Consider the following 21,364-nt stretch of genomic DNA (forward strand, 5'->3'; position numbering starts at 1 on the left):
TTATGTAACAGACCTTTAAGCTAAAATCTAGAAGGACAAATGAATGCCTGGATGGCAAATGTTCTGAAGCCTTTAAAAGAATGGTGCCCTACAAACCAACGACAGCCAGATGAATAATCCCAAGAATTTCTGTCTGGTTCATGAGGGGCCACCCTGCCTTTGGAAGGAGCCTCCGAAGGGTTTTTGGATCTGAGTTACAGGCAAAATGACCCGGAAAAGATATCCTGAACAATTTAAAAAGGCAAAAGTAAAGATGTTGGAAGATTTCAGTTTTCATATTCCTGAGTGAAACACTTCTCAGGGAACCTTCTAAGTGACAGGTATATGTTAAATACCAAAACTGCTAAAGTGAACTGGACAGACTTGTGTGTGTGTGTGGGGGGGGGGGGGGGGGTCAAGGGGTAGCACATAATACACAAACTATGCTACAAAACTGACTTTATGGGAGGGGCTTGCACAATTTTCTGCTCAAAGACTTCCAAAGTGGACCCTGACTAGAAAGAAAATGAGGAATTTAAGATGAAGTAAAGAAGCTGACTCATTTAGATGCTATTCCAAACCTATAGAGGCTTTCGTTTCTGCTGAGAGAGCGCGAGATGGTGACTCTTGCCAGACATCACACTGAGGAGGCAAGAAGAAACCAGGAAATCCACTTTCCAAAAGGTGCCAAAGGTGGGGGTGGGGGAGGTGTCCAGAGAGGCACTGAAACAAGGGAAAGCTTCCAACATAATGGGTGTTTCTACGATTATTTCCCCTTTCTGTTGCCACAGGGACTCATTCAAACCCTTGGAGTTGTGTGAGTTTGTAGCATCGCATAAACAAGCTACCCCCTGGCCTGGTGTTTTCCAGTGACTATAAAGAAAGGGTTAATTTAAGAGGGTGGCTTAGGAAGGCTTGCAAGAAGGTTGGAAAACATTATTTCAAACTTGCTAAAACTCTGAACTTTTAAGTTTCCCAAAATTCACGTGTGTGTGTGTGTGTGTGTGTGTGAGAGAGAGAGAGAGAGAGAGAGAGAGAGAGAGAGAGAGAGAGATCCGCAAAGGCAGATTTATTTCAGTAGAATTTTTTGTTTTAATTTAAAATCATAATCTCGCTGTTTCTCTCTTGCAGCAGCGTTGCAAACCCAGAGCGGTTCCCTTTAGGATCGCTCCTCAAAAGGCTGCGGCAGAGGCGCTGCCGGCTCCATTTATTTATGAGCAGCGTTCAAAGCCGCCCCTCTCCCCAGTCTCTTTCTGGGAACCTCGGTCTCGGATCTCGGGTCACCTCAAGGGTCAAGGAGTTGCGGGGCGGGGACCCGGGAGCCTCCTTCTAGTGGCAAACTTTGCCGGGGCGTAGGAGTCGGGGCTCACTGGAGCAGGGGCGCACGGGAACGCGCGCCGCCACCTCCCCCCACCGGGCGATAGCAGCCAGGGCCTCACCTCTCTCAGGCGAGCGAGGTGCGGGCTTGCAGCGCGCGTCCTGGGGGCGGGGCGGGGCTCGCGGGGGCGGAGCCAAGGGGTGGGTGCTTCCCGCTGCTATATAAAGCCCGGCCACCGCGTTAACTTCGGACTTGGGTTTATTTATTTGCGGAGCGCCTGGACGGCGGGGGTTGGAGGAGGCGGCGGCTGTGGCTGCTGCAGACGGTGGTTAAAAAAAGGAGGAGGAGGCGGCGGCGGCGAGGGATGGAAGCGCCCAGGCTTCGGGGCGCAGGCCAGAGCTGCCGAGCTTTCCTGGGGCTGCGGGAGTACTGAGGAGAAAGGGGAACGTCCCGGGGGCCCACAGGCGACTCCAGAAGCGCGGGCTGGGGTCTTTTTGTTCGGCTGCGCTCAGCGCCCAGCAGCCAGAGCGGACAACTCCAGTTACAACAACAACCCACCTTCCAGCAGCCCGGCGAGACTTAGGCAGCCGCGTCCGTCCTATTGTTTAGACACTTGCCTGGGGCTCCGGAGCGCCAGTCCCCTGCTCTCTGTCTCCGCCTTCTCCCTCCCCCCAACCACCCCACCTTCCTCCCGGGAACCGCAGGCGCCGAAAGCCTCCCCGAGAGGGGAAGGGGCTAGAAGCTAGCGCTGCCTGGACTGCCGTCTCCGAGTCAGGTGCAGCGTCCGTGGCTAAACGGCGTCTCAACGTTCGCGACTGGACTCCTACCGTGACAGTGGGAGACCGGATCCAACGCCTGGGGAAACTTCCTGCACTTTGAGGTTGAGGACCCACTTGCAGGAGCTGCCAGAGGGGTGGCTGAGAAGCCGTGCACCTCGGGACATCGCTGTTGTTTCTTCTACCTGCGCCGTCAGGTGTGTGCGGCAGAGCTGCGGCGTATCCCGGAGACCAGAGCGGCTGACAAGAGCGCGGACACCCGACTGCCAGTCGGCTGTCGACTGTGATCTACCTGGGTAGCAGATCCCATTCTCCCGCCTATCACTTAGTATACCCATCAGGGCATACTAACATCACTGGAATCGCGGACACCTAGCCTTTCCTTTGCTCCTCCTGGCTTGCCTGGCTCCAAGTCTTGCCCTAGCCAGTTCCCACTCAATCTTCCTAGGAGCTCGTGCTTTCCTAACTAAACTTGGCTTCCTGGATTTTTTTCCGCAGAGGTGCGGACTAGTGGATTTTTCTTCAGGGCTGCAGCGGTCCGAGTGCCCTTTTGTCTCTGTGTGACCTCAGGGGCAGGCCCTGGTGCAGAGCGTCGCCAAGGACGCCGGGAGAGAGGCGGGATTGCCCAGATCTCCTCCAGTGAAGTGCATGTGTGTGTGCAAGACATCCTTGGCTGTCGGGAGGCGGCGAAGACGGGTTGGGGCTGCTGCTGTGCCGCAGGAGTGGAGAGGCCCAGTGAGCTGAGCCCCTCAGCGCCGCCCGGCGCCCCCAGGACTGCGTGAACAACCGGTGCGCCCCCGCGTGCGCCATGCCCAGTCTTTTCGAGGGCTCTGCTCTGGACCTGCCAGGCTCTTGCACCTTTTAGCTTGGGGGAGCCCACTTTGATCAGGGCCACCATTACTATCGAAGTCCCCTCCTCAGCCTTGCACTTTGCCAACTGGAATCGGATTTTCTAGAGGGTCCTTGGGGTCAGAAGTCCTCGCTCATCCTCAGGCAAGGGGCCCCTGCATCTTTGAGGTCGTTTCGAGTAGGAACTCTTTTACCGCCAAGTTGAAAACGCGCTCTGTCCTCACAGCTGCATCAGGGTCCCCTCGTAGCCTAACCCGGGCCTATTGATATTCAGGACCTGAAGTTGCCCACCGATCTGCTTTGCTCAAAAAGCGTGGAGAGTCGGGGAAAGGCGTGTGCTTCTGCCAGTTCTACTGCTTTATATTACTGTTCCATATTACTATCTGTGCCCAGCGCCAGGCATCGAGCCTCGGACACTGCCCAGTTCTCACTCAATAGAGAGCTAAAGAGAAGTCCCTCAAAGCAAGGATCCTGTTGGGGAAGATGAGCAGCATTGGCTGGCAAACACTGTCCCTGTCGCTGGGGTTAGTGTTGTCGATTTTGAACAAGGTGGCGCCGCAGGCGTGCCCGGCCCAGTGCTCCTGTTCAGGCAGCACGGTGGACTGTCATGGGTTGGCACTACGCAGCGTGCCCAGGAATATCCCCCGCAACACCGAGAGACTGTGAGTATGGGCGCTTCGCCCTCCCCATTCTCTCTTCCTTCCCATCGAGGTAGAATATCCCCAAGCATTCAGCCTGGAAAGTCCGCGTGTGGTAGAAACCGGTTCCTGGGGCAGCTCTCAGAGGCTCTCCAGCACGCACATCCCCGGGGGGTGGGCCCTCTGAAAAGGTAAAAGACTGGCGGGCACTAAACTGGGAGGAGCCTTTGCCAAGGAGGGGCGGATCACTGGCAGCTGCGTGTCCTTTTCCTGCCCCCCCCCCCCCCCCCCCCATCGCCACTTGAAACTGCTTCTAGACTGTGGACCAGTTCTTTCTGGCTTGGGGAGAAAGGCGCCTGGGACTACAATTCAAGGATGCCCGGGGCAAGGGAGGTGTGACTGGGTTTCCCAGACTCTGCAAAACGAGTCACCTTGCGGTGTTGCAAACATGGGTTATTTCAGGACCTTGTTGCTTCAGACTGTGGCAAAGGGAGGTGGCAGGCTGTTCAAAGAAGAGAAGCTTTCTCTCCCAGGCTTTGTGTACTCTTCTAAATGCCGAGGAGGGGGTGTGGAATCTTGGGGGTACCCTGGGGATCTTTTCATAATCTATGAAGGATGAGTGCAAGAATAGGCTCAGTAACAACACTCATCGTCTCCCGGACTTGACTTTCTAAAAGCCCCTTTCATTTACAGGGAGGAAGCGGCAACAGTAGCTAAGCGAACACACTTAGTAGGAGACTTGCCAGATGATTGTGTCCCAAGGCTTAAGTAAAGTTAGCCATAGTTCTCCGTCTGGAACTTACTGGGCCGGGTCCAATCGCTTTGGTGACCCTGTGGCCCTGGGCTGCTCCCTCCAGCCCTTCCCGCTGCGGCAGTGTGCCCTTGGGCACCTTGCTGGCAGTCTGTGAGCTCCTTCACGTGGTGGCAGCTGCTCTGTCTGCCCCTCTTCGCGCTCTGCCGCCCGCAGACATCCCCGCCTCCCTGTCTGCGCGAGTCTTTAATGAAGAAATAAACGCAGATCCCGGGTTGACGGCCCACGCGCTCCTGGTGGGGCACTTCCCGAGTTAGGGAAGCAAAGCGCAGAGGCTCTTTGTGAAGCGGAGCCGGCCACAGAGTCCGGGAAGCGCCGGACTCTCCCAGTTGCACTTGGGTCAGGCAGGCGCTCATGACTTGGGCTGGTATAAACTGGACTGGTGTGGCGTGGGTGATTGTGGAGAGATTCCGGTTCTTTGCTGCATTGAGCTGTCTGGAAAGGAAGACTCTAGGGCGGCACTTCTGCACTCAGTGTCATCAGGGCCAACAACAGTTGCCTTCCTCTTGATTCAATCCACACCCCCACTCTCAGTTTCAGGGCCCAAGTCCAGGATTTTCTTTTTTCCGAAAAGGTTTGCCTTGTTCCAGCTCCACCGGGGCTCTCCCTGATTATTTTTCTAAGCCCCCAGTGCCCAGCTAGTTGGGCCTTACCGCGGGTGTCTCATCAGGATGTGATGCTGGGGTCCGGAAAGCAGGAGATAAATAGCCCATGAAGTACTCCCACAACTTTAGAGACAATTCTGAGCAGTTGGTTGGGGGAGAAAGGGTGGAAAACGATGAGAAATTCTAATTTAGCTCTCGTCATTCCACGCCCTTCAGAACACTGTAAACACTAACTTGTCAAAGCCCTGGGATTCCAGAAAAGGCATTGGAGTACCAAGTGGTTGAAAAAAAAAATCCTTATGAGAGATTTGTGGAGTTTTCAGGAAACCACACACTCGGTGCTTGTTTATAAAATTCTACCGTTAGCAAAGTAAACACTTTAAATACAGATTTCAGCAGGAAGTTTGGAAGTCGAAAGTAATAGAACTTCCAGGAAGGAACCCAGGGAAACCTCCCAAAGGCTAGTTACATTGTGAATGAATGAAGCCATGCAAATTTAGTTGTTGACCAGAAAAGAAGGTTGTGACTGAAGAAAAAGTGGCGCAGAAATGGAACAAACGTGTCAAGGCCAAATCCTACTTCCAATTATTGTTCCCACTAGTGGTTTAAACCGCAGTCACTGCGTCGGGGGTGGGGTGGGGCAGGAGCTGCAATAAAGAGTTCTGCTAACCCAGGGAACCTAGAAGGGGAGGGGGGGTGAAGGTTTTTGAGGTGCCCTGCTCTCCCTGACACACACTTTTCTTTGCCTCTGGAATTTTGGCCACAATGCTCCCTCAAAGTGTTCTAATTTAAAAAATTTCTTCTCGAATAGTTTGAGGGAATTTTTTTTTTTCATTAAAGTTCATGAAAAAAATTCTTGGGGGCTGTGCGAAAAATAAAAGCGACATTGCAGAATACCTCAGTAAATAAATAGCCACATTCTTTAGGAAACCCAAATCGAAAGCACTCTCACACACAGGCCACAAACACACAACAAAAGCCAGGGTTAGTGGTGACATCACCACTTAGTTTTCTTGTCATATGTCAGCAAGAATTTTGTAAACATGAGACATTTATAAACTACTATTTCAAAGGCTTGTTCCTTCGCTCCCCAGCTTACTTTTAAGCCACACTAATTGAATTAAAGTTTTTTGGTTTTTTTTTTCCCCCTAAAGCTCCAACATGCTTTGAGTTTTACTTTGACCAAATATGATAGAAATAAAAAAGGAACGTTAATTTATTTACTTATTTATTTTGGTTGTCTCTTAGGGATCTGAATGGTAATAACATCACAAGGATTACGAAGACAGACTTTGCTGGTCTCAGGCACCTCAGAGTTCTGTAAGTGTTTCCTTCCTCGGAGTCTTCAGTTTTGTTTTTAAGATAGGATACTGAATATAATCACTATATGTTCATAGATTTTAAAACTTTTCTGAAGACAGGAGCAGTTAAAAAAATCTTAAGGTCTTCTTGTATTTCTTTTTGTTTTCCATTGTATAACTTTTAGTGCAATTGTGCCTCTAAGAGGCTGTATGATGGGGATAGTAGGGTAGAAAGGACCTCAGATCTGTACTCTAAGGGCATTACATAGAAATGAAGAATCATTCTTTTCACAATAGAAGTAAATAACAGAAGAAGTCCTATACTTGGAGGACTTACAGTTTACTTGGGAAGGCTCAGCAGATTGCTCTTCTTTCATCTTACTGAAGTAAGAGTGTCCAGAATTTTTTCCTTCAGAAAAAAAGTAGAGAAAAGCGTTTACACTAAAATCATGCAATCATCTTTTCATCGGATTTTGGGGGACATTTATATATCAAATATACTGGTCTCGCTTTGGGTTACATTCCCTATTTTGTAGTTTTGAAACTGACATAAAATATTGCAATATGTTTAATACACTAGTTAGGGGTTTAAATTAGCTGATTAAATTAGCCATTAGCTGAGAGTCAATATTTGTAAATTTATGTTGCCCCACAGGTTTGTAAATATTTACATCCAGTGGCCGTGTATTTTTGACTACCATGGGTCCAGAGTTAAGTTTTAAGGAATTACTTTGGTCCTTATGGCATTTTCCAATCCATGATGTGCATGCCCAGGTCCGAATTAAACTCAGAATGTGCTGAGCTACTGAATTCCTTAGTTAGGAACACCAGGGAAATCAGTGTAAGAAACGAGCTTTTAAAGGATAGTTTCTATTGTCAACTTGCTTTGCAGTTTAAGGTTTAGATTTTACTTTTCATTAGTAACTTCTCTGCGAAACTTCTTTAGTAATTAAATAAAAAAACGTCTGGTATGGAAGCTACTTCTCCCTCTGAGTTCTCTCACCTGCTTTATTATGAAAAATAAAGGAATAAAAATTCCAGCTGGTGACTGGGAATTCAGAGCAAAATGCAATGGACACATGAGAGAGGGATTGCAGGTTTTTTGGCTGCTAAGTTGAAGCTCCTCAGATGGCGACTTTTAGAAGCCAGTTCTGTTTTGCATTTCAGTCAGCTCATGGAGAACAAGATCAGCACCATTGAGAGGGGAGCTTTCCAGGATCTGAAGGAGCTGGAGAGACTGTAAGTATTCTCAGTCCCAAACCCATGACAACATGTCTGCATGTTTAAAACCACTTGGATTTCAAGGGTTGTGTCTTCAGTTTCATAGCCTAGCTTTTAAAGTTTAAGAAGAAAGGGTACAACTAAGTGTTTTCCGGCATAAAAACCAAGTCCCTAGGTAAAGAACATGAACTTGTATTAAGGCTTAAACGTTCAGGGCTTTCCTGAGACACTTATTTCCTCCATAGTCATTGTTTTGGCACTAAAATAGGTACATGTGTTCCTATCTGTTATCTGTGGCTTATGCAGAAAAGGACCATTGGAAATTTTATTTGCATTAATGATACTTTATGGAAAGGGATGCTTGCCTAAGAATCTTATAAACATCCATGTTGTTGCTGTTTGTAACATTGTTGATACTTTAGGACATTTTAAAAAATAATGGTTGTTACCAATGATTTATATTTTTTGGTATTTACTACTTAACTGTGAACACTGATAACAACCACTACTCCCAATTCTAGTTAATTGTTTTATAATAGCTTCTAAAATATAACAGCTGGGAAAAATAAGTCACAAATTATTAAGGTTGCTATGGGGCGCCAGTCACCACTGACATTTTTTTCCATGAATTTTAAATGTAGATTTTACACTTTCAAAACTGTTGTTTTAGACATAACCATCTCATAAGTATATGTTTTTCAAGACTATTATTGTCAATAATATATATTATTCAATTATACAAATGTATAATAGACAAAATTTATATCTGAAATAAGAAAAATTATAGACTTTGAACTATGAAATATGATTTAAAGATTTCATGTCATGATTATTCTAGTTCAGTGGGTTTTCATTTTTAAGACAGGTAAAATCTGTATTAAAAGCACTAGGAATTATTTTAATAAGTTTCCATGCCTGTCCTAGTAGTTATTTTAGGAAAAATAAATTTGGTGCTTGTATCTAAAATTTTAAACATACATAGAGTGCGTTCAGATTCACTGAGTTCAAAACCAAGGTTAAGTCTGTCCTTGTTTAGAAGTGGAAAATTGCCTTGTAATTTTGTAATACATTTGAGAATATGTAGGACTATGTTTTTATTACCTCAAGCAAAGCATGGTCATGTCTACTTTATTTTAGCTTAAAAGTCTGTCCATTTCAGTGTAGCTGTGGATTAATATGTATTAGCCACACTGAGGTACTTTCTGAGGACGTGAGAACAGATAAATATTGTTTGGATGTATACCCATGTTAAATGTGTAAAATACTCTGAAAGTATTTATTCTTTATCGGCTTCATAGATGTTTGTCCATAGCTAATATCCCTACCTAGTGAAAAACTCTCAAAGATATTTTAGACCACATTTTTTAAATGCATTGATAAAATGTAATGAATAGGTAATTAAATGTTCGTTGAAACGCTAGACTTTGGTCAAGAGTGTCTTCTAGTGATCCTGATAGCGTGGTTCTGAAGCTCTCTTTCAATCACAGGATCATCTATGACGTTTTCTGCTGCTCACATTCACTTGTATTGTAATTTTAAATCTTTAGGAACATAACAATGCACACTTTTTCATATTTTTAAAGCCACTTCAGAATGTCATTTGAACTTTCATCTTAAATAAATTAGCTCTTCCTAAAAACAATCCTATAAATGCCATAAAATCTGAAATTTGATTAGAGCTGTAAGAGGACACTAGTTTTTGACTTTTACTTCCCCTGAGAATGTCACTTCATCTCAGAACAATTTTCTATTCTAGAAAGACTAAGTCAGATGTTGCAGAGTGGGAGGAGGGTTTGTAATTTTGAATGAAAACTAATATATATGCAAGACTTCTTTAAATCACCCCAGCTGTTGGCTGAGAGCAAATATTTCATATTTGTGAGGAAAAGCTGAGAAAATTCCATTTGTTTACAACTGCCAAGTCCATCAGATGGAAGCGCATTGTTATCTGACAGCCAATTCATCTCCTTGGGACTCTGGAATTCTAAGCCATTTCTTAGGAACATTGTGGATACAGTTTTCAAATATTTATTTTTAAATATATTAAATGTCAAGACAGTTTTACTAAGACATGCATTCAACATTGTTGTGAAAAAGACTACTTTAAATTTTGTTCAGTTTATTGTTTTAAGAAACAAAAATACAAAACCCAGCCTTAACTTGTGAGTTCCACATTCAAATTATTATGGTTATAGCATCTACTCCTATTTTATTAATGTCTCTCAAATTGCTTGTTTTCTACAAAATTTCAGTGGTCAATGTAAGAAACAGAAAATAATTAATGGATTAATGATAAACTATGGATTTTTAAATCTACATGATTGTTCATAAGTTAGATACAAATTTTCAAATTGAACTCCAAATTGCTAATGCATTAGAATTAGTTTATGTTGTAACAGTCATTCACCTAGTAAAGCATGACTTCAGTTTTTTTTTCTTTGTGGTAAACCAAAACAGAATTGAAAAATAACAACTTTATTGACATACAGTTTATGGTTCTGAGTTGTTTTCATTTTGAAATGATAACAATAATAGCATTTCAACATGAAGAAATAAAACTTCAGAGATACTCATAATGTTGTTGAACTTATAACTTAATAAAGAGAAAGACAGATTTGAAAATAGTAAATAATATCTGCACCTTTTTATGAAATTGGTTTTCAATTTGTAAAATCAAGATCATTTTAACTTAAAGTTACCGTATGTGTAAATCAAAGCACTTTTAGAACAAAAGAAAGGTATTTTTCACCTAATGCCGGTCAACATGTTAAGATGTCCTTCTTTTCTCCTTCCTCCCTCTTTTTTTCTTCCTCCTGCCCTCCTTCCTTTACATTTTTCCTTTCTTTGCAAAACTTTTCTCTTTCCTTGTTCTCTCCTTCTTCCTTTTGCTATTGTGGAGAAAACAGCATCAGATGCTGGCGATTTCATCAGTGTGTGGGTATTGGCTACTGTGAATAAGATAGGTTTTAATGGAGCTTGTGCCCCATATGACACTTCCTGTTGGCGCAGTTCCTGCCATACACCCAGGCCTGCCGTGCGCATGGGCAGGGTGTCTGGAATGCTTTGTTTTATCAGTAGTATTATTTATCTGGAGTTGGGAGATCATGAAGAATACTCACCATGCACACTACAATACAACAGCTTCCCGTTGTTTGATAGCAAAGTTATAGAGGAATGTAATGAAATGATTTTACCAGCTGATTCAATCCAATCAATTAAGAATAATCAAAGTACATACTTGTAAGTTACAGCATAAAGTTAGGATTCTTGAAGTTTGCTTTTCTTATATGTCACAGAAGGCTGGGTAGCTCTGCAGTTCTCTCTTAAAAGTTATTAATTCAAGTATATAATATCTTTGTCTTCCTTCCCTCCCTCCCTCCCTCCCTCCCTCTCTTCCTCCCTTTCTCCTTCCCTCTCTCCCTCCCTCTTTCCTACCCTTCCTATGTCTCTTTCTCCCCCTCCCTCTTTCACTAGCCCCCCTTTCTTTCCTTTTCCAACACAGAAATTCCAGAGGCTGCTGAAACCTATGCTGCTCACTGGCTCTCTATCCACAGATATGGTCATGCTATATTCATTTTGTTCTGCTCGTTTGCTTTTTATGGCTGTCAGTTGGGTCTTCAGCATTCTACTGGTAAAATCAATTCCTCTCATTTTGAAAATTCCCTCACAACGTGAGTGGCATATTTGATATACCAACATTGCCAAAAGGAAATACATGTTTGTCTAACTTACGTTTTTGGAGCAGCAGCATCCAGGAATACAACATCATGGCTCTGTATGGACAACACAAATACCACATACTCATTATAGTAATTACAGGAATAGGAAAGCACCGTGGATGGATAGATAGTTTCCGAGTGCTGGCTATATGATGCTGTTTTAGACTTTGCTGATGGGGGCAGGACAGAGAGACAGAATAATAGAGGAGAATGGGGTTGATTGAATTATCTAGCCAGTAAAGATTTAGGTACCCTTTAATATCCTCTGCTGGATCAAGAGTGAAAAATAGTCAGTTGTGTTCAGTTCAACTCCATTCTAAATTCGGAAACTTTGGACAAGAGAGACTCCCACAGAGCCTGAATTTCATTTCTCCTGTGCAATTTTGATTACACGACTTACTCTTTAAAAACTTATTCCTCTTCAAATTAGTTAATAGGACCCCTCTCTTTCATCAATACTGCAACTGTCTGTCTTTCAGACAAAACTTCATTCAACTAGTCTGCCTTTATTCTCTTCATATTTAAAGGTCACTTTTAGTCCTAATGGCTTTGCCACTAAATAGTTTGCTTGAAAAAATATAATTCTACAGTATTGCGAAGTAGCCATGTGAGGGTTCCCGGGAAATAAGTATGATAACTTAGATATTTGAAAATTTTACCAAATTCATCATCGTAGAACTCATCACTTTTTAACATTGACATTTAGATCTCTTTAGGATAAAGGCCCTCTTTGAGCAAACACTGTATTTCATGAACCAATACTTAAAAGATATGTTCTCCTGTAAGATGATACTGAATTCTTCCTTTTGACATGAACATACCATTCATAAAGAAGTCTCAATATGACCCTGGGAGCTATGGCACACACAGAGGTTGGGTTGTAGTTGTAACACATGAGTTCAGGTGGAGAAAATGTTGTATAACAGGTCTGAAAGATAGCACTGTTTACCCTCTGTTTGTCCAGGCTGTAGAGGATACCTTCTTCCCACTATTCCTGAAAGCATATATGCAACCGAACACATTCATGCTTCTTATTGTAAAAAGCATCTCACAATCCTAATCTCTGTGGCAAAGAATCCAAGTTCATCTCAGGGGACTCTTTTCTGTCATCTTACACATTGGTTTAGAATCCCTGTTGTTAACTTGGTAGACACTTTTTTTTTAAATATATCAGATACAGAGTATGCATACCACATAAAGTAAAACTTTGCTAAGCTATTGATAGCTGTTAAATGCCTCAATTCTGATGCATGTCCAAGCAGCATATGGACTTTTAAAAATTCTGTTACTGACTGTGGTTTTAGGAAGCTTTCATGAGAGGGAGCTCCTGCAAGTATAGTGGAACATTCACTGCAGTGTGTTTTTATGGGCACTGAAGTCAAAGGGTGCCGAGAAGACCCCTTTGCCACTGCCGACTATTTTATAAATTCCAAGGCAGCAGAGGGTGTTTATTTTTCCCACATCTGTTTTGGGCTCATCCTTTGTGACATTGTTTGCTGGATGCTGTTTCCTTTATGCTTCCCCTGAAATGAGGTTTGAGTTTGCACTGTTTCAGTGTATTCGTGGAAACAGCGAATGTCAAATATTTTACATCTAGTTCTGTCTTTCAATGCTTTTGGATACCTTTCCGCTTGAATTATGCCTTCCAGAGTGCGTTTCACAAGCTCGCACACAAGGGGAGGTTTTTTTTTTTCTTTATGGACTTTACATGTATTGTCCTGTTTTCAAAACAAGTTACATCTGCTGAACGGCAGAGGACATTAGTAATAATGAAATCTTGGGGACAAAAAGGCTGACTTCAAGTTGTGGGTGCTAAGTATCCTTTTAAGACGCCTTCTACACAAGCTGTTGCCTGCCCTCTTTACAGCATCCATCCTTCCTGGTAATCAGGAAGATTGCTTTAGTGAAAAAGCAATGCCACATTCTGTTAGACTGTGGTGATAATGGTATTCATGTGGATTATCTAACAATTCCTGCTCTGTGGTGCCTTGTAATATCACCTGCTAGCTAACCAATGCAAAGCACTCATTTAATGTATTGTTGCTTGTGTTATCAGTAGGGATAGTTTCAAATAGAGATAGTTATGAAGATCCGTCACACATTAACAGTGCAGGGATCAGCGAGGTAATGTACTCAGTTTCTCAGAACACATCGTACACTGCATTTAAAAAACTGCAGTTACAGATTTTTAACACTACTTCTTTTTGAATTTTGAATTTTTGAAGTTGAATTTAAAGGTATTTTATATCTTAAAGTATGAATATACTATGTTTATCCATCTGTATTTGTTACTTTCCCTTTGAGTTTCTTCATGGGATCAGATGGTATGAAGAAAATGAGTATTTTTCTCAGGATTTTTAAAGAGCATTTTATATTCTCTCTTAATATGTAGAGTAACATTAAGTGAAGGATGTCAGCAGGAAACAGCGTTTTTATTCACAAGGGTTGGCTTCCCTAACATGGAGCACAGAGGATGAAATGATCATTGCCAGTGCTGCTGGAAAGAAAAATCTTTCAGCCATTTAAAACAAGCTAGATGATACAACTGCCTGAAATGTAAACTTTGGTATTATGTAAGATAAAATCATTCGCTTTACAAATGTCAAGAAACAATACTTTAAATGGGCAAGTAGAAATTTCATCTGAAGAGTCAAAAAGGAGAGTTTGATCATTTATGTATGAAGAGTAGGAGAGCAATGGAACTTTTTAGGGCAATCTTTACTGAATAAGGCATGATACTGAAGTATATTTGCCTTGATTTGTGGATATGAAGCACACAGTTTCTTTCATTGGCTTTGGTAAACTTTTTTAAGTTTGCATTTTGGAATGCAATGGAATGGAAGGTTATTTTGAGGTAAAGTATTCATTGAACTAATATGAAAGTTAAGAAAAGTAAGATACTATTGTGTCCGTGAAAGGATAAATCACCAGAGCAAATGGAAGATAATAATTTAAGAAAAAGCATCTGATCCAGGTAGTCAGAGGCCTGCAGTGTTTTGATAGCCCTGAGATCATTTATCCATCTGAAAGTCATACTCAGAAACAGCATCTTTAATTATCTTGGGTTTTAGAAAAGCTATCTCAGAGAAACACACCACACATATCTTCCTGAAAGCATGAGTCACGATCCAGAGACTCCTCAAATGGTTGTCGGATCTCGTGGGCAGACTGTATCCCAGGGTGATGACACAGAACTGGTGTGACTATGCTCTGTCATCTGTCCTTGGGCATGACTGTGTCTTTTTATGGAGTACCTTGTGTGGTCTCTCATCAATAATCCTATGCAACACCCCTTCCTGTTGTCTTGTCCTGGGACCATCACTTTAAATGTCAGCTCATTTGCATTCGAGGTCACATTGTGACACTCCTCTCCTTAAGTCACTATGATGTTTTCTTTGTGGTATTAGAAGCAGGATTGCTGGTTCTCCAGCTCTGTTTTGTGATTGTTTTGTATCTTAACGGTCTCTAAAGTAACTGCAGATTTAAAAATATGCCCTTTAGGGATTTAATTTCTGATATTCACAAGAATTTTTTCTTTTAAATAATTCATTGAATTTGAAGGACTCTAGTAACTTTTTAATTGAAAAAGTTTCCATCCATTTAACCTTATTATGTATACATGTTCATGTTCATGATGGAAAAGAACTAGAGCCAAATATATTCCTCTTCCTTTAGTACGCCTGCTATTTTTATGATATTGTCTTGCCTCATGTTCAAAACAAAATGCATCATGATTAGTTTAGACACAATCCCTGTCATGAAGAAATAATTAAATTCAGAAAAAATTCTTAGTGTTATTAGTATGTGTGTACATGTGTGTGCTCATATGTGTGCCCGACTACACAAGGAGAGCTGCATGCTAAGGTGTGTATGTGGAAGCCACAGAAGAACTTTGTAGTGTCGTTTCTTGCCTTCCACATTTTTTCTTTTGAAAATGATTTATTTATGTTTATTTTATGTGTGTTGGTGTTTTAGCTGCCTGTATGTCCATGTGAGGGTGTTGGAACCCTTAAACCCGGAGTTATAGACAGTTGTGAGCTACCATGTGTTGTAAGAATTGAATCTGGGTCCTTTGAAAGACCAGTCCTCATAGCCACTGGGCCATCTCTCCAATCTCTCTTTCTCCTTTTATACTTGTTCCAGGAATCAAACTCAGTTTGCCAGGCTTATAATTTTGGGTGGCAAGCTCCTCACCCACTGAGCCATCTTGCCAATCTCTCGTAGATAATGTCTTTTAAATATTAAATTGAGTGTCATATTTTCATCTGATTAGCTCAAAGGTGTTTCCGAAATGGACCAGATAGCACTGGTTTTCTCAAGGAGACTTTCAGCATTACGTTATTTTGAAATAAAAGTGAGGAACAGACAGTCATGGTGATGCCCGATGTGTGGGATCACACCACCGGAAGCCACATGCTAGTTCTGCTTGTGAGCTGGAGATTTCTTACCAAATCACGTGGAGTGTTACTTACTGTGAGGATGCTGGGACAAGTATGAAGTGATCCACATAGTCTAAAACGCATCAGATAGGGTTTGTGGTGTCAGTTAAGAAACGCTGGGAATGTGAAAATGGTTACAACCATAAAGAGAAAGACACTACCAGTACCAGGACTTCAGTATCTACTTTCTCATAATCTATGACGTTTTGCTAATGTATTACCAATGTATTAAGTGGTTTAGAACAAGCTGTCATCACTTATGTGCTGGGGTTTATTTACATGCACTAAACTCCTTTTTGCTCTTAGCTGTTGCTCACAAAGTGAGTGGTGAGTGAAGAACAGGGGCCATATTGAGGGTACATGCAAGCAAGTTAGCTGGTTGGTGGCTGGTGGCTTAGGGAGCCTGCCAAAGCAAAGTGGTCCTAATATCAAGTGAATATACTGGGTCCTCACTGAACTGTATCAAAATGCAAAGAGAGCAGTCAGTCCTCATTCAACACAATAGGAACCTACCACATGCCGGGGAAGATTGGGGAGTGCTGAATGAGAGCAGGAGATTGCTTTGTATTTTTTAATGCAGCTCTAACCTAGTAAGTGCCAGAGGAAGAAGAAGGAGAACAAAGAGCGGGTCTTCACATTTGAGGAGCTCGCAGCCTAGTGGGAAAGAGACTAGCGCATGAGTCAATATTATACAGTGCAAAGGGGTCTTATCAAACGCTCTGGGGACACAGCCAAGGGAGGCACGGAGTTTACAGAGGATAGCTGGGGTTTCACATAGAATGTTAGAAAGCACTGTTTGGTGGGAAGGGCAAGCTCTCTATGGAAAGCTGCCTCTCGCAGAAGTAGCATGCCTATTTGGGCTGAAGAATCACTGAGGACTATTAAGCCAGTGTTTGGAATATAATTAAGACAACTTCATGTCTGTCATTTTAGAAATCGGGTTAGGTAGGCATTCTCTGCATACATCTCCCAAAGAACTGCTGGATAAATTGTCGTCACTCTTACCAAATGTGAATGAATTTTCGGTGTTTGTGAATGAGTTTTTTTTTTGTTTGTTTTTTTTTTTTTTTGGTTTTCTCTCTTTCTCAGATGCTATCATCACAAAGTCACAATGAAGCTATTTTGTTTAAAGTGGAAACATGATGGATAGTGAAAGTAGTATCCCCTCAGCATCATGCCCAAGAAAAAAAATAGAATAAAAGGTTTTTGTTTTACTTTATTATGTGGTTCATTCATAAAAATCGGTGCACTGATGGTGGTAAATCCACCCTTTCACCACTAATTCTCCTCTTTGGACCTTGGAGCACATTGTTATTGGTATGTATTTTATGACATGCTGAGCACGGCTCTGTAGGTGAGCAGCTTCTAAGCATGTTCAGAGACCACAGCACTGACCACCCTCATTTTTCTGCTCACCTGTCCTGCAACTCCCTTAAATGCAGACCCTGCTTTTAGGCTGCCATTTTCAAGCAAAGGAAAATACATAAAGCTTCTTCTTGGAATCTTCGAATTGCAGATGGAGAGTTTCTTCAAGCAGTTCTTTTTGCTTTAAGGTGACTTTGACAAAAGTATCCCTTATTATCTGATTAGGGTTAGGGTTATATCTACTTTTTTAGAAAATAAAATCACTGGTCTCATTGCTGCCTGGTGGAGACTAAGTAAGCAGCCTCTTAATTACACCTAATAAACCTTAAAAAAAAAAAAGTCAGGACATCTTTAACCTCTGTCCTAAAGACTAGTTTCCACATTTCTCAGGGTGCCATTGGTCTCGAAGGTCAATCAACTTGTACGTCATTTGTATAGATAGCTTGTACTAGCTTCCCATCAGTATATTTAGATTTGGGAGAAGCAGAAAAGTAGGCAGTTGTTACTCAATTGATTAAAGTATTTACATACAACTGGTAGGGTTGGATTGTTAGTTTACCAATGATAGCTTTTGCTTACTTTACTTTCTCTAGTAGGTGTGCCCACTCCCATTGAGCTTAACAATAGATTGGGTCTTGGTAGAGTTATAATTAGATTCCTATTAGAGGCATCTGAAACATCTAAAACAATCTTGCAATTAGATTCTTCCTCAAAGCATCTAAAACACCCCCAAAATAAAAGCAACGCAATCGGTTAGCGCACTCACACAGAAAGTAAATCAGATTTGAAACGCTACTTACTCACACAGAAAGAAAATCAACTCAGTGATCGGTCAAGAGCTGTGGATTGAGGTTTAGAGCTTTTTTTTTTTTTCTTTAAAGATTTGTTATATATGCAGTATTCTGCAGAAGAAGGCTCCAGATCTCATTACAGATGGTTGTGAGCCACAATGTTGTTGTGGCTGGAATTGAACTCAGGACCTCTGGAATGAACAGTCAGCACTCTTAACCTCTGAGCCATCTCTCCAAAGTCCCTAGCTTTGCATCAGTGGTGCAGTCATTTAGCGCACTCACACAGAAAGTAGATCAGCTTTGTTTTTTTTTTTTTTTTTTTTTTTTTTAAATTCTGACTTCACCTATGAAGAGAAAGTCTTATAGACACTGTCTCAGGCTCTATCCCCAGTTAAATAAATAGTGATAAAATTGAAATTTCTGTCTACCGTGCCTTGGCTGAAAATCTTGGCCTTCTGAGAATCTGAATTCGTTTAACATAGTTTACTGTATTAATATGTATATCCTCTATTGAAGTTGTGTCTGGGTTAGGAAGTCCCATTTAGTCATGTGTGCCTTATGTTGCAGGGAGGGTGAGTTGAGAATTTAGGTCCCAGTAACCATTTGACTAAGCACACGGGAAACTGTGTAAAGTGCCATGTAATAAAAGGTGTAACCAACTTTTGGTGTATGATGCTTGGATTCTCTGGAATGTCATTCCGCTATTTCTAGAAATGCAGGTGAAGGCACGACACTACCAAAGCACAGCCTCGTCGTTACATATTTTCTGTGTAACATAAGCTCTGTTTTTCTTTGTTTTCTCCAAAGGCGTTTAAACAGAAATAACCTTCAGTTGTTTCCTGAGCTGCTATTTCTTGGGACTGCGAAGCTCTACCGGCTGTAAGTAGACACAAGTGTTCCCTGTTGCTTTTGGTTGACCTTGTGTTTTATTAATAGATTTGTGGGTGTTTTCTTGCGCTTTCCTGGAATCCATGTGTTAATAGATTCCTAGATTGAAAGTTTGCCCTTTTGCTTTTTGAAGGAAATGGAAGATCTTTGGTGGTTCCAGTGGCTTTGTTTATGTAGCATTTTGTGGCTTAATTGTTTGTTATTGCAGTTTTTGGTTTTGATTATGTGGTGATAGAGGGGTTTGCCTTGTGCTCAATAGAAACCAAATTTTTAAGAGGAATATTACTACTGGTCTTTCATTTAGACGGTGTTCCCTGTAAAGTTGGGTTCTTTTTGTTAGCTTTTTTTGGGAATTGTTTTGGCACTCGAGGAGCCGCGTTTATTAGTTTGTGCATATTATCTATCCTAAAGCATTTAAAGATGTAAATTCTCTCATAAGAGTTTCTTTAGGTAGAATTACGAATTCTGCAATGTGAACTACTGGAAGGCAAGGCTTTCGTATCAGATTATCTCATAGGCTGTTGGGGAAGTTGTTCTTTTCAAAAAGCACATTGTGAGTATTAGGTGGGATCAGTTTTTCCTCCCAGGAATGCTTGATCACTGACCTAATGCGTAATAGTGAAAACACGTTTCCGAAAGCTTTGAAAATTAGACTGTTCTGCTGTGTGCATGGTTTTGCACAGATGGCAGATACACTCCAAATGTTGGAAAAGATAAATACCAATGACTATCGGTGTTCATGTTTGCTGTGACATGATGGCTGGGATATATAGAGTAAGTAAGTTGTCTGGACTGGCCCCACCTGGATGTTGGGGAAGTCCCATATGGAAGTGTTTGTAGAGAAAGTGAACACAGTGCTGTTTTCCGAATTCGATTTTGTAGCCAAAGCTTTGTAGCCTACAGGTTCAAAATTGTTGTTATCAATTCCAGCAGTGCATGTGTGTGCGTGTGTGTTGGGGGGGGCGGGGCTCTCATACTCCTCCCCAATGAAAACAGGATGTCTGTGAGGTCAGTTTTCCTGATACCTCATTTCACAATACAAAGATATTTTCCAGCTGACCCCCCCCCCCCAAGCTGAACACACACACCTTCTGTTTTCTGACATCACTTCCTTTAGGAGAGTCAAAACCACAGTCTGTAATTCTCCTGTTTGTGAGCTCTGCTATTTAACTGGCACTATGTCAGTGGAGTTTTAAAAATCAAAGAAACTTCTCTTAACAAATGATCTTGAAGGGCTACTTATTCCAGGAAGTAGGATGTAGCCTTCCATAAAATTGTGCATGCATACATACATATATAGCAATTGAAATATATTTAAATAGTTGCAGTTAGTGGCATAATGGCCAGGTTTGTTTTTTAAATAATACCACTCTTTATGTTTTAATTGTTGCGGGTAATGAAGAAACTTGTAAGGATTTTGAAACTTACATCCCATGACCCTGCAGGACTGTGACTTTGTCAGCAGTGTGCATACAAAAGCAGCACACAGTGTCTTTGGAGTGCGCTTTTTGGTTGTTATTTTTTTCCTTATATACTGCAGAAATGAACTTAAATGGAATGGCTGTGGTCTTTTACCAGTTGTACTATGAAAAACGTAAGAAGTAGCCTCACATTTTCTCCGAGAAACAGGAGGGTTTCGTGTCTTCTTGAGAAGTGCTGGGAGTGATTTCCCAAGGAACTGTTTCATGACTTACTGCACTGGAGAAGTCCCCAGCAGCAAATTACACTGTTTGGCAGTTAGACCTCTTTGACAATATCACATAGTGGAGCAAAGAAGATTCTCCTTAAATTTTAAGATTTTATACTTTTCAGAAACTTCATTATGATGGGACATATGAAAGCTCTGAGAAGTGAACCGAAGAGGAATAGACCCCACAAGACTGTGACAGAGTTTCCTGATTAATTGTAGTCATGTTCCAAAAGGGGAAGGGGCAGCGAGAAAATGTTCTTGGGATATTTCTGTGCCTGTCTGGCACAAATCATTTTCTCATGAGAATGTAGAAGCTAAATATGTTTATCATTCGTACCTATAGTTATAATACATATATAAATATTGTACTATTCATAAACCTAGCATGACATCATGATTAATAATGACAGAGTATATCTATGTGATGACGGACATTTTCTTTAAATAGAAGTATAGAGGTTTACTTTCGTCTCTTTTACTTTCCTCCCTCTTTCCCCCCCCTTCCTTCCTCCCATCCTGTCTTTCCTACGGACTCCCCTTTCTCTCTCATTTTCCTTCCATCCTGTAAGCCATGACACCCTAGAACATATTATATAGCATTCAGTAGTTTTGATCCGCACCAATTCTCTTGCTTCAGTCTCATAATGGCGAACCATAGTTGTAGGAGTGTGAGTATTGCCTGTACATTCACATCAGCAATATTTTTGCTTTGAGCTGAGGATCCTATGCATCACAAGAATGAGATAGATGTGGGTGAACTGTTAATGTTGGATTTCTCTTGAGAGGAAAAGTTATGAACTAAACTTTTTAAATGATACTACCAGCAAAACGAAACAGCCAACATTAAGGGTCTTTAGGAAGCAGAAAGAAAAAGATCTGACTCCGACCCTGGGCTCATATATCTGCGAAGGCCAAGGATGTAGGTTCATTGTTTTTTCGCATCACATGATACAGGTGCCTAGTTGCTCACCTGA

General features: G+C 41.8%; 1 protein-coding gene across 1 annotated transcript in view; it reads left to right on the top strand.

The window, feature by feature from the left end:
- Positions 1-2,587: 2,587 nt before the first annotated feature.
- LOC121436511 (slit homolog 2 protein-like) overlaps positions 2,588-21,364 on the top strand; it is a 56,535-nt gene continuing 37,758 nt past the window's right edge. The window contains exons 1-4 of the mRNA XM_041636482.1: positions 2,588-3,584; positions 6,225-6,296; positions 7,445-7,516; positions 18,620-18,691. Coding sequence (XP_041492416.1) covers positions 3,406-3,584; positions 6,225-6,296; positions 7,445-7,516; positions 18,620-18,691 — 395 coding nt within the window. The 5' untranslated portion in view covers positions 2,588-3,405. The remainder of the gene's footprint in view (positions 3,585-6,224; positions 6,297-7,444; positions 7,517-18,619; positions 18,692-21,364) is intronic.

Source organism: Microtus oregoni, unplaced genomic scaffold, assembly GCF_018167655.1.
Source record: "Microtus oregoni isolate MIOR12 unplaced genomic scaffold, Mior012 000049F_ref0000343, whole genome shotgun sequence".
Lineage (NCBI taxonomy): Eukaryota > Metazoa > Chordata > Mammalia > Rodentia > Cricetidae > Microtus > Microtus oregoni.